Genomic DNA, 19584 nt, shown 5'->3' with positions numbered 1-19584 from the left:
TGGCTCCGGTGACTTGGGAGCTGACAGGTACAGGGCAGCTGATCAGAGAGCTGAGGAGCCCAGCACTGGATGGGTTACGCTGGGGTGCTGCTGACAGACGGCCAGGTGGAGCTGGCGCGGGGGTGGGGGAGAGGGTTGGTGAGCAGGTGGGCCCGACCCTCACCTGTGCCAGAGACTAGGGGGCCCTCCTTGGAGTGAGCTCTCCCCAGGAGCAGCTGTGAACTCTCAGGAGAGCAGGCACGTGTGGGCCTTGGGGAGAGCCTGGCCGTCAGGATGGAGGAGGGTCTGGGGTCCCAGAAGGAGAGGGATTCTCAGAGGGTCTGGCCCAGTGTTCAGGACAGAGCATGCGGGGGCCCCGGTCTGGCAGGGCTGGGAACCTTGAAGAAGGGGGTATTTGAAGGGAGTTAGGTGGTGAGGGAAGAGAAGCAACCCTGCAGCCCCTGGAAAAGAGGTAGAGACAAGGAAAAGCGTTTTAAAAATCACATTTATTATGAGTTATTTTCTGATGAAAGTAATCCATGTTGACCATAGAGATTTGGAAAACATACATGAGCACAACAAATAAAATATAATTATGGATAATGGCATAAGGATAACCGCTGTCAGCGCTTTGGTTCACATCCTCTGTCTTCTGTATATACACAGATACCCACGCATTTATTTTTTTAACCGGGCTCGTGCTCTGCACCAAGTTTTGCTATTTACCAAATAAAGACTGTTGCTCCCTGGCATTAAATAGGCCACACACTGATTATTCCTGATAGTGGAGTAGTCCAAAGCAGAAATCTACCATAAATGGGGGGGTGGGGGAGGCAGTATTTGATAAGGTAGGAGGAACTTAAGAATGTTCTTCTCTGCTGATAAGAAAGCCCAGCAGAGCTGGGGAGGTGTGGGTGCAGGGGGAGTGGGGATGGGGTGGCATTGCAGGCACAGATGGGGAGGAAGCCTTGGCCATTTCTAAGAGTATCATACCTGCTTAGTAGACATTTTTAAAAATTATAAAATATATGCTCATGGTAAGAAGGCTGAACAATTTCAGAAAGTAGTAGGAAAATAAGTCCCATGTAATCCTATCAGCCATTTAACATATTTCTTTCCTAACAGCGATCACAGAACTAGTGTATATGTCTATACAGAAATATTCTGGTTATTGTGAAATACAGCTCAAGTGTGGTTCTATGTGCTAGTGACCTATGCTGTGGTTCCGACAGAAGACAGCCAACTGGCAGACTTGAGGGTCAGGGGCTCAGGGGAGGGTGTGAGGGTGTGTCCCAAGGAGTCCAGGTGGGTGTCAGGCGTGGCCTCTCCCACCCCCAGGCCAGCTCAGCAAGGGGACAGGTCTGAGGTTCAGGTGGCCAGAGGAGCCCACCACCCACCAGCCCTTACCTCACATAGGAGGCATGTGCTGCCAGAACAGGAGGCCCCTGGAGATGCAAGGAGCCCTGAAGCAGGGCTTCTAGGCACTAAGTGACGACCCTGTATTTTCACAGGCAGTCCCTGCCCTCTGGGAATTCAAGATGGCAGCATGGCACGAGAGCACGCGGTTTATATAGAGCTTGCTCCTAGAGCCACATTCTTTACTTTGCATAAAGCACTTGGTCTGAACTTACTGGTTCGACTCTAGGTTACTTACACAATGTAGGTGAAAGGAGCAGCTTTCTGTGCCAACATTTAGGATTTTGAGCTTATCATTGTCCTTTTTGTTATACTTCTTAAATTTGAATGCTTAAGTGAGAAAAACAGACACACACATTTCACCTTGAGTCATATTCCACGGTGCCTGCCAACACATCCCCCCACCTGGGGAGAGGGTAGGGCCCTGTGCCGCGCTTGCCTCTGTTAAGGCTGCTCGAGGACAGAGGACAAGGGGAAGGCGGGGGTGAGACAAAAGCAGCACAGGCAGAAGCTCTTCTGTTGTGTTGGCCCGGCCTGGAGGCCAGGGTGAATGTCTAAGGCTTCTTCTGTTAACATCTCAGTGATTCCCGTAATACGTAATTCAACAGATCATAAGATTTCCTTACATTTCCTACAAAACTCTTTATCAAATATTTAGGCTAGGTCAAGAAGGTGTCCCCAAATTCAAACAAGTTATGTTAATGCCCCCTCCCCGGCAGTACCCTCCTTGGAGAAGGAGGGCAACCCCTCCCACCGCACTGACCGATGATTCCTGGACGGGTAGATGGGGGCGCCCTTCTCTCTTCATTCCAAACCCCCTGACTGCACAAAGGGCAGCCCAGCCCCAGCCCCAGGTCCCCCTCCATCCAAACACCGGCCACCACCCTAGAAACAGGATGACAGCTGAGACACTGCGAACCGAGTCAGCAATGGGCCCTCCATGCTGGGCTTCCTGCAGCCGTTTCTCAACCAACCGAGCTGACAGACTCAGATGCTGAAATAGCAGGTTTCCTCGAGCTCTGGACCACCACGTACACCCCACGGAGCTTACTAGCTTTTCATGATTACAAATTGATTGCCTTTGGTTTCAGTAAACTATGTATTCAGCAGAGGCCGGATCCTGCAGGTTGCAGACCTGGGGCACTAAAGGCAGCGCGGAGGTGGCTGCGCAAAGATGGGGATAGTCTGGCACCTCTGAAAGAACATGCTAGACTTGCCTCCTCAAATGACTCAGAAACTCTTCTCTCCTGGAAACACGGGGAAAGAGGAAGCCCTCCCCGCCCCAGCAGACACCGCTGCCCCAGAAGGTTAGGCTACACTGGAAGATGGACCACCGGGCAGCCTCCGCTTTGGTCTCTAGTGGACAGTCCGCAGGGCGGTACCCAGGTCCGCAGGCGAGTGGGGAGCCCAGCAGTGCCCACTGTGTTCTGGTTTCTGCAGAGAGGGCTGCTGGCTGCTTACCGGCGCCTGGGATCTGAAACAAGTGAAAAACGCTACCTCAGCCGCTGTCCTGCGGCTCTGCGATCTTCGGTCTCAGCGAGGACGGATGAACACCACTGGCCAAGGCTGAGTGTACCACCTGCACACTCCGGGCACTGCAGAGCAGCCTAGCTCCAAGCCACAGCTTCCTCTGACACCCAGGGCTGGGCTGATGTCACCCTCCCAGCCACCTGGACACTTCCCACTGGACATCCACAGGCACGATGGCGCCCATCAGTTTCTTCCACACACACCAGCCACCCGCCAGGGCGTCCTTCCGCAGCCTGCGCCTTCATCCCCCAGGCCTCCTCCTCCTGACTGGCTGCCCCATTCCCTTGGGACAAAAGCAGACCCCAAGACTTGCAAGTGGCACCTCCTTCTGGCCCTGGAGCCTATGGACGCCTCTCAGTCCCACAGGTTCCAGTGAGAACAGGCCCCCTTGTCCTTGGCTGAGCTGGTGCAGCTGCCCTCTCGCTGTGGAGCCCGCTGTCAGTCGGCTCCCATGATGCAGCCTCCTCCACACGGCCACTCGGGTCGTTTCCCAGCGCAAACCGACCATTCTGCTCCCTACTTAAACCCTTCCATGTCGGCCAATAACAATAGCCACTGAGGCCCCATCTCCTGAGTGCCCACCACGTAGCCAGGACTGTGCCAGGGGCTCCCAAAAGCCTCACAGAAGCCCAGTGAGCAGATGAGGGTCAGCCCTGCTGAACAGGTGAGGAAGCCGAGGCCCCCGATTTTCAGGATGAGATCCCACCCTGGGACCTGGAACAAGGCCCTTCATGCTCTGAATCACTTTGCAGAATTCAGAAAGCTGCAGCAGCACCACGTGGGCCACGTGGATGAGGCAGATGGCAGGATTCCCCCCCGAGTCTGAGCTCAGCCGGGAATTGGCATTAACTGGCACCCCCTGCCCCGGGCACACGGAGAAGCCAGTCTGGTCCTGCCTCTCGCTCCATGCCCCAGCCCCTCCCTGGGGTGCAGGCATCCAGAGGTCCTTCCCTCAGGCCAACCAATGCTGCCTGCCATTCCCAGACCTGCTGCTGTCCCCTCTGCCCCTCTCCTGCTTTCTCATCCAGCTCTCTCCTCTGCCAACAACCCTGGGCTCCAGTGGACACACTTCCCCGCCCCTCCCCACTGCACAGCATCCCGCGGGCAGGCCTTGCTTAGCTTTTTCATGGGGACCTCTGGTTTACTCAGCCACCTCCCCCAAGACAGGGCCCCCTGCACTAAAGGATAAACTCCTTCCCACCTGTCGGGCGCTCAGTGATGTTTCTAGAATGGCGCATGAGGCCTGATCAGAGGAAAGGGGTGCCTGGCAGACCCACACACCCACAGCCAAATCATTTACCTGGAAGCGGGGAGCAGACGTGTCATCACTTGAGAACAAATCTGGGAGGTCAGCCACTGCAGCCACTGGATGTCATCAGGAATGTCTGGAAGCCAGGTCACCAGTCTGCAGGAATAAAACCAAGAGACGCACACATTCACATCAGCACGAAGATAAGCTGACACAGAACAAGAAAACACCCAAACCAAAGGCAGATCTCTTACCACAATACCCTTTGTCTGCTAAAAGGCCAGGCTCACTTCTAACCTCAATCAGATAAATTTCCGGAAGGTGGATTCCGGACGTTACGCCTAAAACCTGCCTACCCAAAAGCCCTGAAGTGAGGTTAGGCCAATTCTGAGGAAGGGAAGCTCAAGGGTTTACATGGAAGTAAAAGAAAAAGTCTTGGTTTTCCAGGATTCTACGTGTCTGTGGCACGATGCCCCGACGCAGAGACTCAGAGACTCTGGTAGTGGAGACACCGTCCCCTCCCCGCAGCAGTGCTGTGCTTGGCCATGCGCAGGCCCAGCAGAGGGAGCACAGAGGAGGCCTGACTGCTGCCCTCCGCAGCCTCCCACACCCTGGGCTTTGATAAATGCCTGAACAGACCTCGCCCAGGGCCAGGCGGTGTGGGGCGCAGGCGGCTAATTTGGTGGGGGTGAGGAAAGGATCTGGGAAAGTCCACCGAGGGCCGGAGAGCTGAGCTGGACTTTGAAGGATGGGGTGGGCTCTAAAAGACGGACTGAAGGACAAGCTGGACGAACTCGCTAAAAACAAAGTCAACACCAGAGTAAATCTGCGGAACCCGGTAAAAGGTAAGACGGGTGCCCGGGATTCCAGCACCCACAGGAGTGTGCCTCACGTCCTTCCCAACGTACCGTGAATAACACCCCCCCAAGAAATGTGTGGACCTACAAGAAGCGACAAACCTTGAGCAGCAATGAGTGGAGAGGGCGGGGCAGGTGCTCGTCACTGGGGCTCCTGCCGGGTGTTCCGCGCAGCCCCACGGCACAAGGAGCCCAGCCCCAGGCTGAGGGCCTGGCAAGGAATCTCTCACTTAGTCGCCACCCAACCCCGTGAGGAAGACACAGGCCACATGCAACGCTCACCTCTGGACCGCAGCGATCGCGGACTCCAGAGGCAGCGTGCAGGGCAACATGACATAGGACATCACCCTAATCAGTAGGAAGTTGCAAAACTTGCTCATGTATCCACCTTGGGGTTTCAGTGCTTCACTCAGTGCTGAAAAAGACAATTTGGAGGTCTGTCTCCCTCCAGCAGAAAAACCCAACCACCTTACCCAGGGGGAGCCGGGAATTTCTATGAAATACACAAATCCTGGCAGCCAAAGAATCAGCACCCTTCACAAATGAGATCAAACGAGGAACGTGCCCAGAACAGCCCTTGGATAGCCACAGGGTACAGGGTTCCCAATTATCGACTCCCTTTTAAATTAACAATTATTTTTGGAAGAGTACACACACTTCTCAAACATCCCACTGGCTTTCTTAGCTTTTCCTTGTACCTTCGGCTGGATTCCATCTCCTTCTGCCTGGGACCCCCCCCAGCCTTCTATTTCCCCCCTGAAGGACCTCATGACGCCTCAAACCACGTTAACCTGGGCAGCTGCTGGTTTGTGCAGCTCCTAGGGCGTCAGGGCCTTGGGGGCAAGGAATGGTGTCCCGTTCACCTTTGAGTTTCTCCGAATGCCAGTTGGAAGCTGGTTTGTGCACTCATCTGTCCATCTAACAGCTGAGGACATGATACAATATATGACCATTCAGTGAAGGTTCAAAATTGTGGGTTAGGAGGGAGGGGGAACCAAGAGAGGCCCCTTGAGAAACAAGGCTCTGAGGGCTGGCCCGGTGGCTGAGTGGTTAAGTTAGTGCACTCCACTTTGGCAGCCTGAGGGTTTCGCAGGCTCAGATCCTGGGCACGGACATGGCACCACTCATCAGGCCATGCTGAGGGGGCGTCCCACATAGCAGAGCCAGAAGGACCTACAACTAGAATATACAACTATGTACTGGGAGACTTTGGGAAAAAGAAGAAAAAAAAAAAGCAAAGATTGGCAACAGATGTTAGCTCAGGCACCAATCTAAAAAAAAAAAAGGCGTGGGCCAGCCCGGTGGTGCAGCGGTTAAGTTCGCATGTTCTGCTTCAGCAGCCTGAGGTTCGCTGGTTCCGATCTCGGGTGCGGACATGGCACTGCTTGGCAAGCCATGCTGTGGTAGGCGTCCCACATAGAAAGTAGAGGAAGATGGGCACGGATGTTAGCTCAGGGCCAGTCTTCCTCAGCAAAAAGAGGAGGATTGGTGGCAAATGTTAGATCAGGGCTAATCTTCCTCAAAAAAAAAAAAAAAAAAAAGATGGCTTTGAGATGGAAGGACAGGCAGAGAATGTGTTCTGAAAGAACGAGCCCGCCACTGGGGCCCCCAAAATCCAGTGTGCCCGGACCCCAGGAGCCGAGAGCATGCCTGGTTAACTCCAGATGGGCTCAGCTGGAGTTGTCCTCTGGCCATGACCCTGTGGGAAGGGAAACTGAGCAAGATGCCTGAGTGGATGGGAGGCCTGTGCCGGGAGCTGGGGGGTCCCAAGGGCCTGCCCTGCCGCTCCGCCTCTTCTCTTCCTTCCTAACACACAGCAGAGAAGCCCTGTCAGCCTCTCGAACAGTCCCAGAGAACGACACCCTCTGCCATCCTGCCGCGTGAGGAGTCAGCACCTATGGTGAGCGTGGGTGACAGGGTCTCCAGGATGCTCTCGTCCCAGCGCGGGATGTTGAGACGCAGGTGGTCCAGCAGCTCTTCTCCCTCAGGACTCGTCACCCCCGGGGCAGACCCCAGGCTCATGTGTTCCCAGAGGGGCGCGAGGACCTCCGGCTCTTCGGAAGATAAATTCTGGTATAGATGGGGCCTGTCACAGATGCCTATGGAGGGCACGGGAAGCAACCGTGAGGCGCATCTGGGCAGCAGAGGTCATGACTCACCGCCCACCCACCCACAGACTGACACGTGAGGCTGCAGGCCGTTCGCAGCTAAGTACAAGGCGAGGACGGGACAAAGGTAGGACTTCATCACTGGGAGAAAGAAGAGTGGGGCTGTGAAGCCAGAGAGATGTGGGTTTGGCTCCTGGCTCGATCATTCACTGGCTGTGTGGGCTTCAGAGCAACATGTGGATTCATGAGATGGAAATATAAGGATCATAACTAATCGATAATAACTGAACCACTGGCTCGGCCTGCACTCTAGGCCCTGAGTTAGGAACTTCACGGTCAGGCCTTGCAGCAGCCATTCCACTGCTAGCATTATCATCATCTCCACTTTCCAACCGAGCAATCAGAAGCACAGAGAGGTTAAGAGATTCATCCAAAGCCACACAGCCAGTACATGGCAGAGTGGGATTTGAACCCAGGTCTGACGTCTGAGGTAGCACGCTTCCATCACAAGCCTCAAAAGGAGCCTTAGGTGAGGGAATTTGTGCAGGCACTGCCCTGGGTGCTGGGGCTCAGTAGCTGATAGAGTGAGTGGTTCCTGCTCTCATGGAATTGGCATGTTGGGTGGGGACAGGGGACAGGTAGTTTCAGATGCCCACAGCTGACCCAGGCTCACCTCTTGCTTCTAACCTCAGGTTAAAAAGACCAGGGGCTGCTCCTGGCTGCCCGCACCTTCCTCCCTAGGTTACACCTCCCACTTCTACCGCCCTGGATCTTTCCGGCCTCTACTAGACACGCTGGTCGCCCTCTGGGGACGTCACTTTCCCTTGGGTATATTTCAAAGACTCTGTTCCCACAGGACCTCTGCCCCACCCCCGCGTGTCCTCTGCAGGACCCGGGGAAGCCAGTCTGGACAAGGACCTGGCTTAGATCTTTAAACCCAAACCCCACACAGACGCTGCACAGGCTCAGCCACACAGCAGTCTCTGAAATCACTGAGAATCACCTCGACATCACTTACTCCGAGCTCCCCTGGCTACAGATGTGGGAACGGGGGGGCCAGGGAGGGAAGGCGGCTCGATAAGAGCCGGGGAGGCAGGAAACCGCGGAGTAAGCCGAGTCCAGCCCCACGGAGTTTGCTGTGGTCGTCTACTCCTGGACTGCCCCCAATTTCATCCCCAGTCTAGACTGCTCTCCGGAACTCTGGACTCTGGCATTGGGCTGTCTCTTGCGCAACCAGTCCCCAAATTACCCTGGGGCACCACACACCCATGTGTCCCACACAGAGCTCACCAGCTTCCCTCCCAACTGCTCCCTCCCAACTGCCCTGAACCTGGGAGCAGAGCCCCCCGCTCCCCCCCACAGCCAGGAGCCAGGCTTGAGTCTTCCTCTTCCCAAATGTCCGGTTAGTCACCTCCAAGTCCTGTACCCTCCCGCCCCTTCCGCCACCCTTGTTGCCCTGACCCTGGCCAGGTCTCTAGGTGCTTCATTGGCCTGCTCGATGCTGGTCTCACCCTCTCCGCACTGCAGCCAGGGGGGGGTCTTCCAAAGCTGTCCTCTGACCTCCCTCACTCCTGCTTCAGCAGCCCTCAGTGGCTCCCTATGGCTGCGGGATGCAAACCCCTCACCACGTCCACAAGGCCCAGCTTTGCCCCTCCTCCTTTCATATATCACCATCCCTGCCCCTCTCCTCTCTGTCCATCTCTCAGCATCCCCACCTCCACTACTCCAGTTATACAGGCCTTCTTTTTTTTTTTTTTTTTTTAAGGTGAGGAAGATTGGTCCTGAGCTAACATCTGTTGCCAGTCTTCCTCTATTTTGTACATGGGATGCCACCACAGCATGGCTTGATGAGCAGTGTGTAGGTCCTCACCCAGGATCCAAACCCATGAACCCCAGGCCACAGAAGTGGAGAGCATGAACTTAACCACTACGCCACCGGTCCAGCCCCCTACACAGGCCTTCTTTCCAACAGACTGCACTCTGTTGCTTGCAGGACTCACCCCCAGGTCCCACATGCCAGAATGCTCCTAGTCATCCCCAAAGCCTCAACGTGGATTCACATCCTTCTGGAAGCCCTACTTCCCCCACGCCTTGCAGACCCCTGCTATGTGGTCCTATAGCGTCCTCTGTCTGCCAGCAGGGAACTCAGCACACCGTCACCCTCCTTTCTCATCTGTCTGCCACCACAGGACTATGCACCCGGAGGAGCACGGCCACACCTGTCCGTCCACTGCAGTATCCCTGCCACAGAGCCAAGTGCCCAGCACGACACAGTCGCCATTTTCTGAGTAGAGAAATACACAGACACCCTTTAAACCACACCGTCTCCTTGGTCTTAGCCAAAGACTAATTCAGAGGATCGATACATGAATCACCTTTTAGTATTGATACAAGCTGGTCCCAGGCACATCTGCTATTTGGTTCCACCCTAATATTTTGAGAACCCAACCCCTGCAGCCTGGATGAACCAGAATGACTCAAAGGCAAGAACCTGCCCCAGAAAGGATAACTGGTCTAGTGGGTGCAACCCACACCTGGCTGGTGACAGCCACTCTGATTGCTTCCCTTGGGAGCCAGGCTCAGACACCCTGTGTCACATCAGCCCTCGTTAAACAAAATGTTCACTAGGTCAAGTAGAACAGAAAAACAAACGGGTCTGTAAAATGGGGCAAAGATTCCCCGCCTCACGGGGTGAGTGAGTGAGCGGCTGAGCAGGACCGTAGGTCAAGGTGCTGAGCACGGAGTGACATCACTAACAGCAGCTTCTGGTTTACCAGGACTGCTACCAAGAAGCCGTGCAAAGGGCCTATGTTCCCCTCGCCCGTACGTACCATTCTCCTCCAAGAACCTGACTGCGTCTAAATACCCTCGAAGGCATATCTCTCCAAGCACCTGCAAGCAGATAAGCACATTAACTGCAGGGGGTGCTTCACCGGCACCACTCAGCTCAAGGTCACCTGAGAACGGTCGAGACAGTCCGAGGACGCCACCAGGCCTGGAGCCCCTTCCGCGTGCCGGGAACAGCCGAGCAAGGCTCGACAGAGGGCTCTGTGCTCCCGGGACGCAGCAGCCCCGCTCTCCTGCGGGACTCGGCTGGAATGACATCCCCTCCACGGAGACTTTGCTGGCGCCCCACGCGACAGGGGCAGGTCTCCCTTGGTCCCTGGAGGGGCCTCCACCCTAACAAGTATCGGGGCCTCTTCTAGTTGGCACCGGGACAACAACAGCTGCCGCCTCGTCCGCACACGAACCACACAGGCAAACCAGTTCTGTCGGACAGCCCTCCCTCTCTCCGGAGCACACGCCGGTGGTGTACATTGCACGGGGCCGCCTTCCTCCTCCCCGGGGAACTATGAGCGTCCACAGTCTTACTATGTTAGGGCGGTCAGGCCTACTGAAACGACGACAGCCAAGAAAGATTAAACCACCAAATGCAGTGTGGTTCTGGACCGTGGCTGCGAACAGCAATCATCACAGCCAGCCCTGATGGCCTAGCGGTGAAAGTTCGGTGCACTCGGCTTCGGCGGCCTGGGTTCGGTTCCCGGGCGCAGAACCACACCGCTCATCTGTCAGTGGCTGTGCTGTGGCGGCAGCTCATATAGAAGAACGAGGACTTAACAGCTAGAATATCCAACTATGTCCTGGGGCTTTGGGGAGGGGAAATAAAAAGGAAAGGAAGGTTGGCAACAATTGTTGGCTCAGGACGGATTTTTCCCAAGAAGAACAAAAAATCATCAGGGTCACTTAAAAAAAAATCCTGCTGCACCCAACTTAAACCACAGGCCCCGGAAGTGGAATCTGAGCAGACGCTGTTTCAATGTCCCCCAGTCATCCTCATGACCCAAGCAGGGGCAGCCCTCGGCTTCCGGAACAAGCCACACTTCTCCAAGCTCTTATTCAATGAGGGGTCTGTTCGTTCGTGTAGAGGACAGCTGGGAGATCTCCCGGCAAAGAGGGAAGCAAAGAAGAGCGGCGCCCCCAGGCCACACAGCCCCCCGCCCCCTCACCTTGAGATCCGGAGGGAACAGTGCTCGGATGACCAGGTAGACGTTCTCCGAGCAGAGGCGCAGGCTGAGCCTGGCGAAGTCCATGTAAAGAAAGTTTGTGGATGTGGCTTTGGGGCAGATGTCGAACTCCCCATAGAAGGGGGACACTGTGATGGTAGTTTTCGCATCAAAGAAGGGTATATTGTTACTCAATCCTCCATCTACGTATCGCTTTTAAGGGAGAAAAAAAAAGGACATATGGTCAGCAGCCCTGGGCAGGTGTTTCACGTGGTTTTCAGATTCTGGGCTGAGGCTTCCCAGAGCCAGAGGCTGGTGCCACGGGATCTCTGGAATCACTCTTTCAACAAATCCTTATTGAGCATTTCTGTGCCGTGCCAGGCCAGGCTCTACGCTGGCATGTAGGGTTGCTACACACTGTTGTGCAGTTTGTGCACTGCACAAAAAGTGCCTGGCAAAGAGGCAGATGGAAGGTGGAGTCTAGTCCACGTTGTGTTGGCCAAGTCCTAAGCCCGGGCAAGCACCCATAGCCACACTCTTGTAATCTGCATAAAGGGGCCATATAGACCAGGGATGCTGGGTGCACTGGGGACAGTGTCCTAAAGGATACAGATGGTCATGGGTTCAATTCCAGAGCCCCTTGTTGCTGGGGAAACCGGGGGCAGGATACTCAACCTGTGAGCCTGCATCTCCCCACATTTCTCATTTCTCTCAAAATGAGAACCAACACCTTGAGGAGTTTGGGGACTCGAATGCAACAGTGACCCTGAGACCCAGACAGGCCCCAGAAAAGGTCCTCTTATCCCACAGCTAAGCGGCATTTGGGAGAAGTTCCCGTGAGCATCAGTTTTCCTGCATTCATATCCTTAAAGGAGCTCAGGCTGCGGCAGGCAGACTCCGCTACAATTTGGACCGAGTCTGCGTCTACCAAGCCAACGTCGGCACAATTCCCAAACCGATGACCATCACAGCCCGGCCAGCAGTGCCCACGGAAGAAGGTCTTCAAAGATGACAGCAGGAAGACCCTCCCCAGCCATCCTTCCGGAGGCAGAAATCTCAGGGCACCCCTTGGCCTCAGACAAGTCCAGGAAAGAATCAGGCTTGTGCAGCCATGCCTTGGTCATCAAGAGATTCTTGACTCCAGAAATGATCAGATGGGTGCACATCAGTATCTTCAAAATTGTAGCCGCACAAGGTCCACAGAAGACGTCGGAACCATCAGAAACCTCACTGGCAGAAAGGCACACAGGACCCAGTGTCAGGAATCTTGAGTCAAGACTGAGGAGCGAGGAAGCAGGTTGACTGTTTCTCACTCAAGGGATAGTCTAAAGCCAGATGTTCCTTCGAATTTTTCCTTCCACTCTGGACGTTTCTATGGTAACGTCCTGCGTTTGCTTGGTAAGATCTCGAGAATGATCTGTTCTGATTTTCAGCAGGTTTCTGCTGAGTCTCCTGAATGGGTGATTGTGTACCCAGTATAAGGAAGTGGGAAGATAACAACAACAAGAATGATGAAATAACCCACATTTACCAACGACTTCCATGTGCCAGGCTCTGCGCTCAGCACTTGACTGCAGTATTTCATGTAATTCCCACAAAAACTCTATGATATTGCACTATTCTTAATCCTGATTTTTTCCCCCTAAGATATCCTTTTTTTTTTTTTTTTTGGCAAGGAAGATTGGCCCTGAGCTAACATCTGCTGCCAATCTTCCTCTTTTCTTTTTTCTCCCCAAGGCCCCAGTACATAGTTGTATATCCTAGTTGTAAATCCTTTTATTTCTTCTATGTTGGATGCTGCCACAGCCTGGCTTGATGAGTGGTGTGTCTGTCCATGCCCAGGATCTGAACCGGCAAACCGGGGCTGCCGAGACAGAGGGTGCAAACTTGACCACTATGCCACCGGGCTGGCCCCCTTATTTTGCAAATCAATCTCAGAGAGGTTAAGCAATGTGTCCCAAGTGGCCCAGCTGACATGTGCCAGGGCAGAGATTCAGTTCCAGGATTGTTTGCCAGACAGAGGCTGAGAATTCGGGGTGACCATTTCATTGCTCCTGGCCTCAGGTTTCTCGTGTGTAAATAGGGACAACAGTGTGTCTGTCATGCGGTTGCTCTGGGGCATGAGCGAGGCTACATAAACGTGCCTTTACAGCTTGCTGTGCAACGTGAGGATGGCACGGCTCTTAAAGCGGGAACCGAGAGGGCTCAAAGCAGAAAGTGCCTCCTGCTCTGAGACGGTGGGATGTCATGTCTTCTCTCCCTAGACAGGGACTCTCAACTTGGCACTACTGACATTTGGGGTCAGATAATTCTTTGTTGAGGGCAGTCCTGTGCACTGTGGGACGCTGAGCAGTACCCCTAGCCTCTCCACTGGATCCTCGTAGCATCCCCCGGCTGTGGCCACTGAACCGTCTCCAGACACTGACAGATGTCCGAGTGGAGGGGCAGAATCATCTCCAGTTGATGACCACTGCCCCACAAGGGGGCTGCCCGGTGGTCTAGCACAGCCCAGCGTCTAGTCCAGAGCCTGCAGAACAGACACGTCAACTTCGGTTGCTCCACCCCAGGCAGGGCTCAAGAACCAGTCAAAACACATTATTTGTTGCATGGAACCCAATCACAGCACTGTCGGCAGCTTCTGCCCAAAGCTGTGGGCTGAAAAGGACAGAACCAGACCCAGAGGGGGCTGAAACTCTCACCCCTTGAGAATGAGCTCTACCTGAAGCAAGCAGCCGATTCTTAAGCATCTCACACTTTAACTAGGCCCTTGGGAACCCGTCTCCAGCGCCCAGCGTGAAGATTGACAGGACCTGTCTACCTTACGGATAGCCAGACTACTGATTCTACATGAAGCTGGTTTTGCTGCCCAGGCTGCCTGGAAGGGGGATGGGCCATGGAACCGCTGTCTGCGTTTGGGGACAGGTTCAGGGTCCCTGAGCTGAGTGCCTCGCAGGCAGGGGCCGTGCAACAGTTTAAAGCAGACTCACCACGCCTCTGAAGGAAGGCGGCATTAGACCACTGAGGAAAGGGATGAAGCAGGAACACATCAAGGCCTGCGAAGACAAAAGGTGGTGAAGCCACAGGCTACAACAGGTGCCCTTTATTCCCCTGGGCCTTTACAAGCTTTCTCCAGTGAGTAGGGCAACAAGCCTCAAAATGCTCTTTGCACAGAGTAGGTGCTTTAATAAATGAGTTGAATGAATGATGAACGAACCTACACACTTGTATTTCAGGCCTAAGTATAAGCTCCTTAACAACATTGTCTGTGGACTTCAACTTCCCGCCGCTGCTCCCTACGAGAGTCGCACTGGGCCATCGCAGACAGGACCAAGAGTGGTCGACTCGCTGACCAGAAAGGGACTAGATCAGGGCTTCGCAAATGCTGACCTTCGTCAGAATCACCCAGAAGGCTGTCAGGACCACAGCCTCTGCGTCCCCGCCCCAGGATGCAGATGTAGTAGGTCGCAGGTGGGGCCTGACAATCTGCAATTCTAGCCAGCTCCCAGGTGCTGCAGACGCTGCCGGTCCAAGGACCACACTTTGAGCAGCACCGTGCTGGCAAGCATTAAGATGGAGGCAACACTGATACACTGAAGGAACGGACTCGTGTGGGAACGGACTAGTGCTGCCTATCCACAAGAGCTTCTGGAAACAAGATTAAGTGGAAGATGATACTGGCTGCTGAGGGGCTGCTGGTTGTATGTGCCAGGCTGCTGTCTCATACAGACCTGTGTTAAGTGAAACCTCGTCCCAGTAACTCTCATAAAAGGCATCAGCCAAGTTAAAGGGTATTTGGATATTGCAAATGATCCCCCCACTAGACCCTGCTGGCAGAGGTAAATAAGAATGTTCCCACCCTTGCAGGTTCTACTCGAGGCGTCCTCATTAAGGAACATGGAATGTTGGGAGGAGGGACACACGTGGGATGGACTTCCTGGAGGAGGTGGTCATGAGCCGAGTCTTGAAGGATGGGAGGCATTATTTGAAACAGAAACTGTCCTGGAACACGTAGGGTTTATACATGCTATGGACCCGACCACCAGATGCACGTGGAGTTCACGTCACCCTGGTGCAGTAAGCCAACCAGCATCACGGGCCACCAGGTTCTTTTGCATCTTAAGAAACATGGCAGGTGGGCTATGACAGCCCTCTCTGTGTGGCTTCCAAAATGAAACAGTCTTTCTTCCTTGCCAACACCCAGACAAGCAAACCACTTACGTCCACGACTTCGTCTTTGGACCGAAAGTCAGAAACCATCACGTTCTCCCCATCGGACACTCTGGTGAGCGAGATGCATATCTTCCCGGAGATGAGCTGGTGGACGTTGCCTGGGAGGTGCCTGTGCAGGTCTTCTCGGATTTGCCTGTCCAGATTGAAGGACGGGTGGAAGATCCCAATGTTCCGGCTCCTGGCGCTCCGGGAAATTTTGATAAGGATCTGGACCCTCAGCTCTGGTGGGGAGGAGGGGCAGAAGACAAATACACAAAGGAATTTGCCACCCTGGAGATGGGAATGCTTTGTGGCAAGACCAGAAACCTGATGCCAAGGAAGCTGCCGACCCTTTCTCCAGGCCTTTGCCGTCTAACACGGCAGCCCCGTGCACACTGAGCCACAGGAGCCTGTGAAACGCAGCTAATCCAAATTGAGCTGCGTAAAACACACACTGGATTTCAAAGGCTTAGTGCAAAAAAAAAAAGGGTGACAAATATCTCATTAATAATGTTTTACATTTACGGGAAAATGATAATATTTTGGCCAAATTGGGATAAATAAAATTAATTTCACTTGCGTCTTTTACCTTTTCAATGCGGTTACTAGGAATGAAAAATGAGATCTGTGGCCTGCACTGTATTTCTGCTGGACAGGGCTGCTCCGGCCCCTGGCCACAGGAACAAGCCTCCAGAGGCCCAGGTGAACTTTCTCCTCACCTCCATCCCGCACAAAGCCAGAAGCCACGGACTCCTGCGCGCCAGAGCTGCGGCACAGACGGCCCTGACGCTGTGGGGAGCAGAGGAGGAGCAGGGGCCTGGAGCTCAGCTTGAACCCAGCCTCCATCTCTGACTAGCTGAGTGACCTCGGGAGGTCACTTCACTGCCTAAGTCTCAGACTTTTTAACGTGGGACGATATTTCCCTATCTTTTGGAGACAGAGAGGATTAGATACAATACAATTGGTGAGGTGCTCAACCCACAGGAGACTCCTAAAAAGTAACTAGACTTAACCTTTAACCTCTAAAGCCAGAATTACCAGAACCTCTAGTGGGCATGGGGCACATTCATGCTCCATCTGACCTTACTCACTGGCTCGGCCTCCTGTGGCTGACCTGCACTGCTTTGGCATGCAGGACCACCCGTCCCAGCCCAAGACCTGGCCTGTCGTAAATTCCAGCATGCAGAAGGACAGACACACGCCAGCCCATCCTGACCCAACCCCTGACCTCAGCTCAGTTCTCCCTGTGTGCGTGGCTCCAGTGAGCGTGGGCAGAAGGGGCGGATTTGCACACAGCTGGCAGGTTCTGCCAGTCTCTCCTGCCAAGTCAGCCTTGGCTTCCACGGACCCTCAGAAGGTCTGCCCAAGTTGCAGTCCTTGGGAAATGCTCCTTGGTGGTCCCCATGTGAGACAGGAGATTAAAGCAGGAACCTGGGAGCAGCTCCTGCCGAAACCTCCAGACCCACTTTCCAAGGACTTGCTGGTTCCTGAGCCTCCTCCAGTCCTGCAGGGCATAGTCCCAGGCTGCAGCTGTCCTCTGCCAGTTAGGAACCCCCTCTACACTGGAGTCCATGTGCTTCAGGCCCCCGAGCCAGTGCATATGAAACTGGTCCCAGTGAAACATTCCACCATGTGGGTGTCTTCAGGTCGCCTTGGGATACAAGGTGTTAAAACCCAGGGTGTGCACACTGGCCATGCGGTCAGTCCACTCCTCCCCCGCGGTCACACTTCCTGCCCATTGCTCCACTCCCCCTCAATGGAGAAGGCAGCCAGGGTGGCCTCCCTCCAAATCCCCACCTCCGGGTCAGCCCAGGGTCTGCTCACTCATCCTATCCAATGGCAAGGCTGCACCTACTGGTAGGGGATTCCTGGCCACTAGAAGCAACGTCACTCCCCGTTGGTGGTGCCCAACTCAGCAGTCCCCAGGTAGAGCAAAGAGCAAATTGTTAAGAAACCTCAGATAAGCAGAGGCTGACAAGATGCATTATCTTTCCATCTGGGGACCTGTGGGTGCCAACCGCTCCAGGGTACCACTTGCCCCAGGCCCTGCCCCCTGCCTCAGAACCCCAGGCCAAGGATGATATAATCTAGTAGTTTGGGCCAGCTGGGCACAAGCTCCATGTCCATCCCCCTCACCCCACTCCCCAACAGGCACCCACATGGACAGATGTTTAATTAGGACAAGAGTCAAATGCACGGGACCTCGTGTCCAGTGGCAGGTTGTGTCTGTGGGGAGTCGGGGCAGGATGGGATGGGGGATGTCCAGGGACCCCCCTCCAGCCCCCAGGAAGCGTCTCACATACCAGAAGAGGAGGAGAGGAGATCAATTTCATACCCCCACCACCCCAGTTCCGAACCAGCCAGACTGCCCAGGAGGACTCCAAAGACTTGCCCCCGCCCTGAGAGGCACCTAGTCGCTGGAGGGCCCTGCGGCCACCAGAGGCGACTCCAGAGGGAAGAAGGCACCCACCCTGGGACACACGCCAAAGCCCCCCCCTCCTGGTCGGACCCAGGGCAAATTGGGCCTTCCCTTCGGCAGCTCAGCTCGCCAGCGCCTCCCCAGCAGATGTCGGGGAACGCAGGAATCCGCTCCATCCTCCGCCCACGCCTCGTCCCGCTCCCTCCTCCCAGTCGCTCTGGGAGGACCCGGCTCTCAGTGCCGGGTGAAGGCTTCCTTCAAGCTCGGGCCCTAGACGGGGATAGGACTGGGGGTGCGCTTGGGGTTCTCAAGCCCAGAGGAGCCGCCCCCTAGGCGTACACCCCTCCCAGACCGAGGGACAGAGCCCTCCGTCGCGGCGCGAGAGGACGCAGAGAAGGAGATATATGTTTGGGGAGGGGGCCCTCGGGATGTACCCCGCAGTGTCCATGTCCGGTCGGCTCCACCGGGCGCCCCACGACCCCTAGAGTTTGCCCGCGTCCCGGCCCGGGGGCGCCCCCTTCCCGTGCGGAGCCCGGGCGGCAGCCCCGCATGTACCTAGCGGCATGCCCGAGAGGAAGCTGACGACGTGCAGCGCCCCACCCGAGGCTCCGAGGAACATGCGCGCGTCGCGGAGGAGGTGCGGGGCGCGCTCTCCCAAGCAGCAGGTCACCCCGACGTGGTAGAACCCCAGGAAGCCGCAGCCCGAGAAGGACATGCTCCAGCCGCGCTCGGGGTCGTACATCGCGACGGCAGCTCGCGGGGCAGGAGCCCGGGACCACAGAGCCTGCGCCGGCGCAGGGGCGCTCTCAGCCGGGCCTCCGCCCCGCCGCGCAGGTATTCCCTGCGTGACGTCACCGGCGGCCCGCCCCCCTGGGACCATGCAGATGGGCCGGTGGGCGGGCCCACATGGAGCAGGACGCCCACCCCTCCCTCCTCTGGGCCTGAGGTCCCGGCGGGGGCGGAGAAGCTGGAGGCGCCCCCCAGTGCTCCGTGAGGATGGAGGGAGGTTTTCGGTAACCTCCCGGCAGCGGGTGTCCTGGGTTTCTTTTCATCCCAGCATTTGGGTCCTTTGTATGCTTTTCTCTTTTTACGCGGGGACTGCAAGGCTTAAGCAGACGCCCCATCTAAATAGAATTTAATGTCTGTTTTCTTGCGGTTTTTATGTGTGATGTCTTCAATTCATGGCAAGTGGTAGAGATTTTTCATTTAATGGTAATGACCCGAAGTTTCTAAGTTTCACGTGTAAGTAAAAACTGTGAATAACAGGCGCTGGCAGCGGGGAGGGGCCAGTGCAGGAACGTGGGGGTTGGGGGGCCTCAGGCCTAGACGATTCCTGGTGCCCTGGGAAGTGTCCCCAGATGCTCCTTGACCCATGCGTCAGGTGCTGCGCGGAGCATTTCCACAGCGGCCCACGCGGGGCAGTCAGGCATCTGCCCAGAGTTCCACAGCCAGCGATCCGGGTCTCCGGGGCCATCCTACCTCTGCAGGCTGGATAGAGAACCGCCTCTCGTCTCCACCCTATAGAGCCGGGAGTGTGGGCTTTGGAATCGGGCCTCGCCCTCTCTGTGCCTCAGTATCCTCATCTGTAAGATGACAGGTGGACTTGTTGTCAGGATTCAGAATGTCACCTGTGAGCACCTGGACACATGGGTTGTGTATGACTCCCCTGTCCCTCTCGGAGCTTCTGGACATTCCTTGCTTCTGCGGAGCCTGTGCTTGGAGGGGTGGAGAGCCAGGAGCCGGCAGAGAGAGGCTGGGCTGCTGCAGGGACTGCAGACCCCAGGGTGGGTCATTCTGTCTGCGCTCTATGGAC

General features: G+C 55.4%; 1 protein-coding gene across 3 annotated transcripts; it reads right to left on the bottom strand.

Annotated features, from left to right (window-relative positions):
* Positions 1-466: 466 nt before the first annotated feature.
* PNPLA3 (patatin like phospholipase domain containing 3) lies at positions 467-18615 on the bottom strand. 3 transcript variants are annotated; one of them, XR_011534865.1, is made up of 9 exons: positions 18327-18598; positions 15362-15594; positions 14131-14196; positions 11147-11356; positions 9971-10031; positions 6927-7130; positions 5134-5446; positions 4226-4330; positions 467-2869 (listed from the first exon to the last, which is right to left on the bottom strand). XR_011534865.1 is itself a non-coding variant. In XM_008530696.2 (9 exons), exons 1-9 carry the CDS (start codon positions 18511-18513, stop codon positions 2752-2754), a joined length of 1317 nt encoding a protein of 438 aa, XP_008528918.1. In that variant the 5' UTR covers positions 18514-18612; the 3' UTR covers positions 467-2751. The 3 variants fall into 3 exon arrangements, 2 of the variants coding, with proteins under 2 accessions (XP_008528918.1, XP_008528920.1); XM_008530696.2 differs by having other exon boundaries at positions 5314-5446; positions 18327-18612; XM_008530698.2 differs by lacking the exon at positions 11147-11356 and having other exon boundaries at positions 5314-5446; positions 18327-18615.
* Between the last annotated feature and the right edge of the window lie 969 nt (positions 18616-19584).

The sequence above is a fragment of the Equus przewalskii genome, chromosome 29 (assembly GCF_037783145.1).
Source record: "Equus przewalskii isolate Varuska chromosome 29, EquPr2, whole genome shotgun sequence".
NCBI classification, from domain to species: Eukaryota; Metazoa; Chordata; class Mammalia; order Perissodactyla; family Equidae; genus Equus; species Equus przewalskii.
Note: the sequence above shows the minus strand (reverse complement) of the source record. Positions and strands in the feature narration are given on the sequence as shown.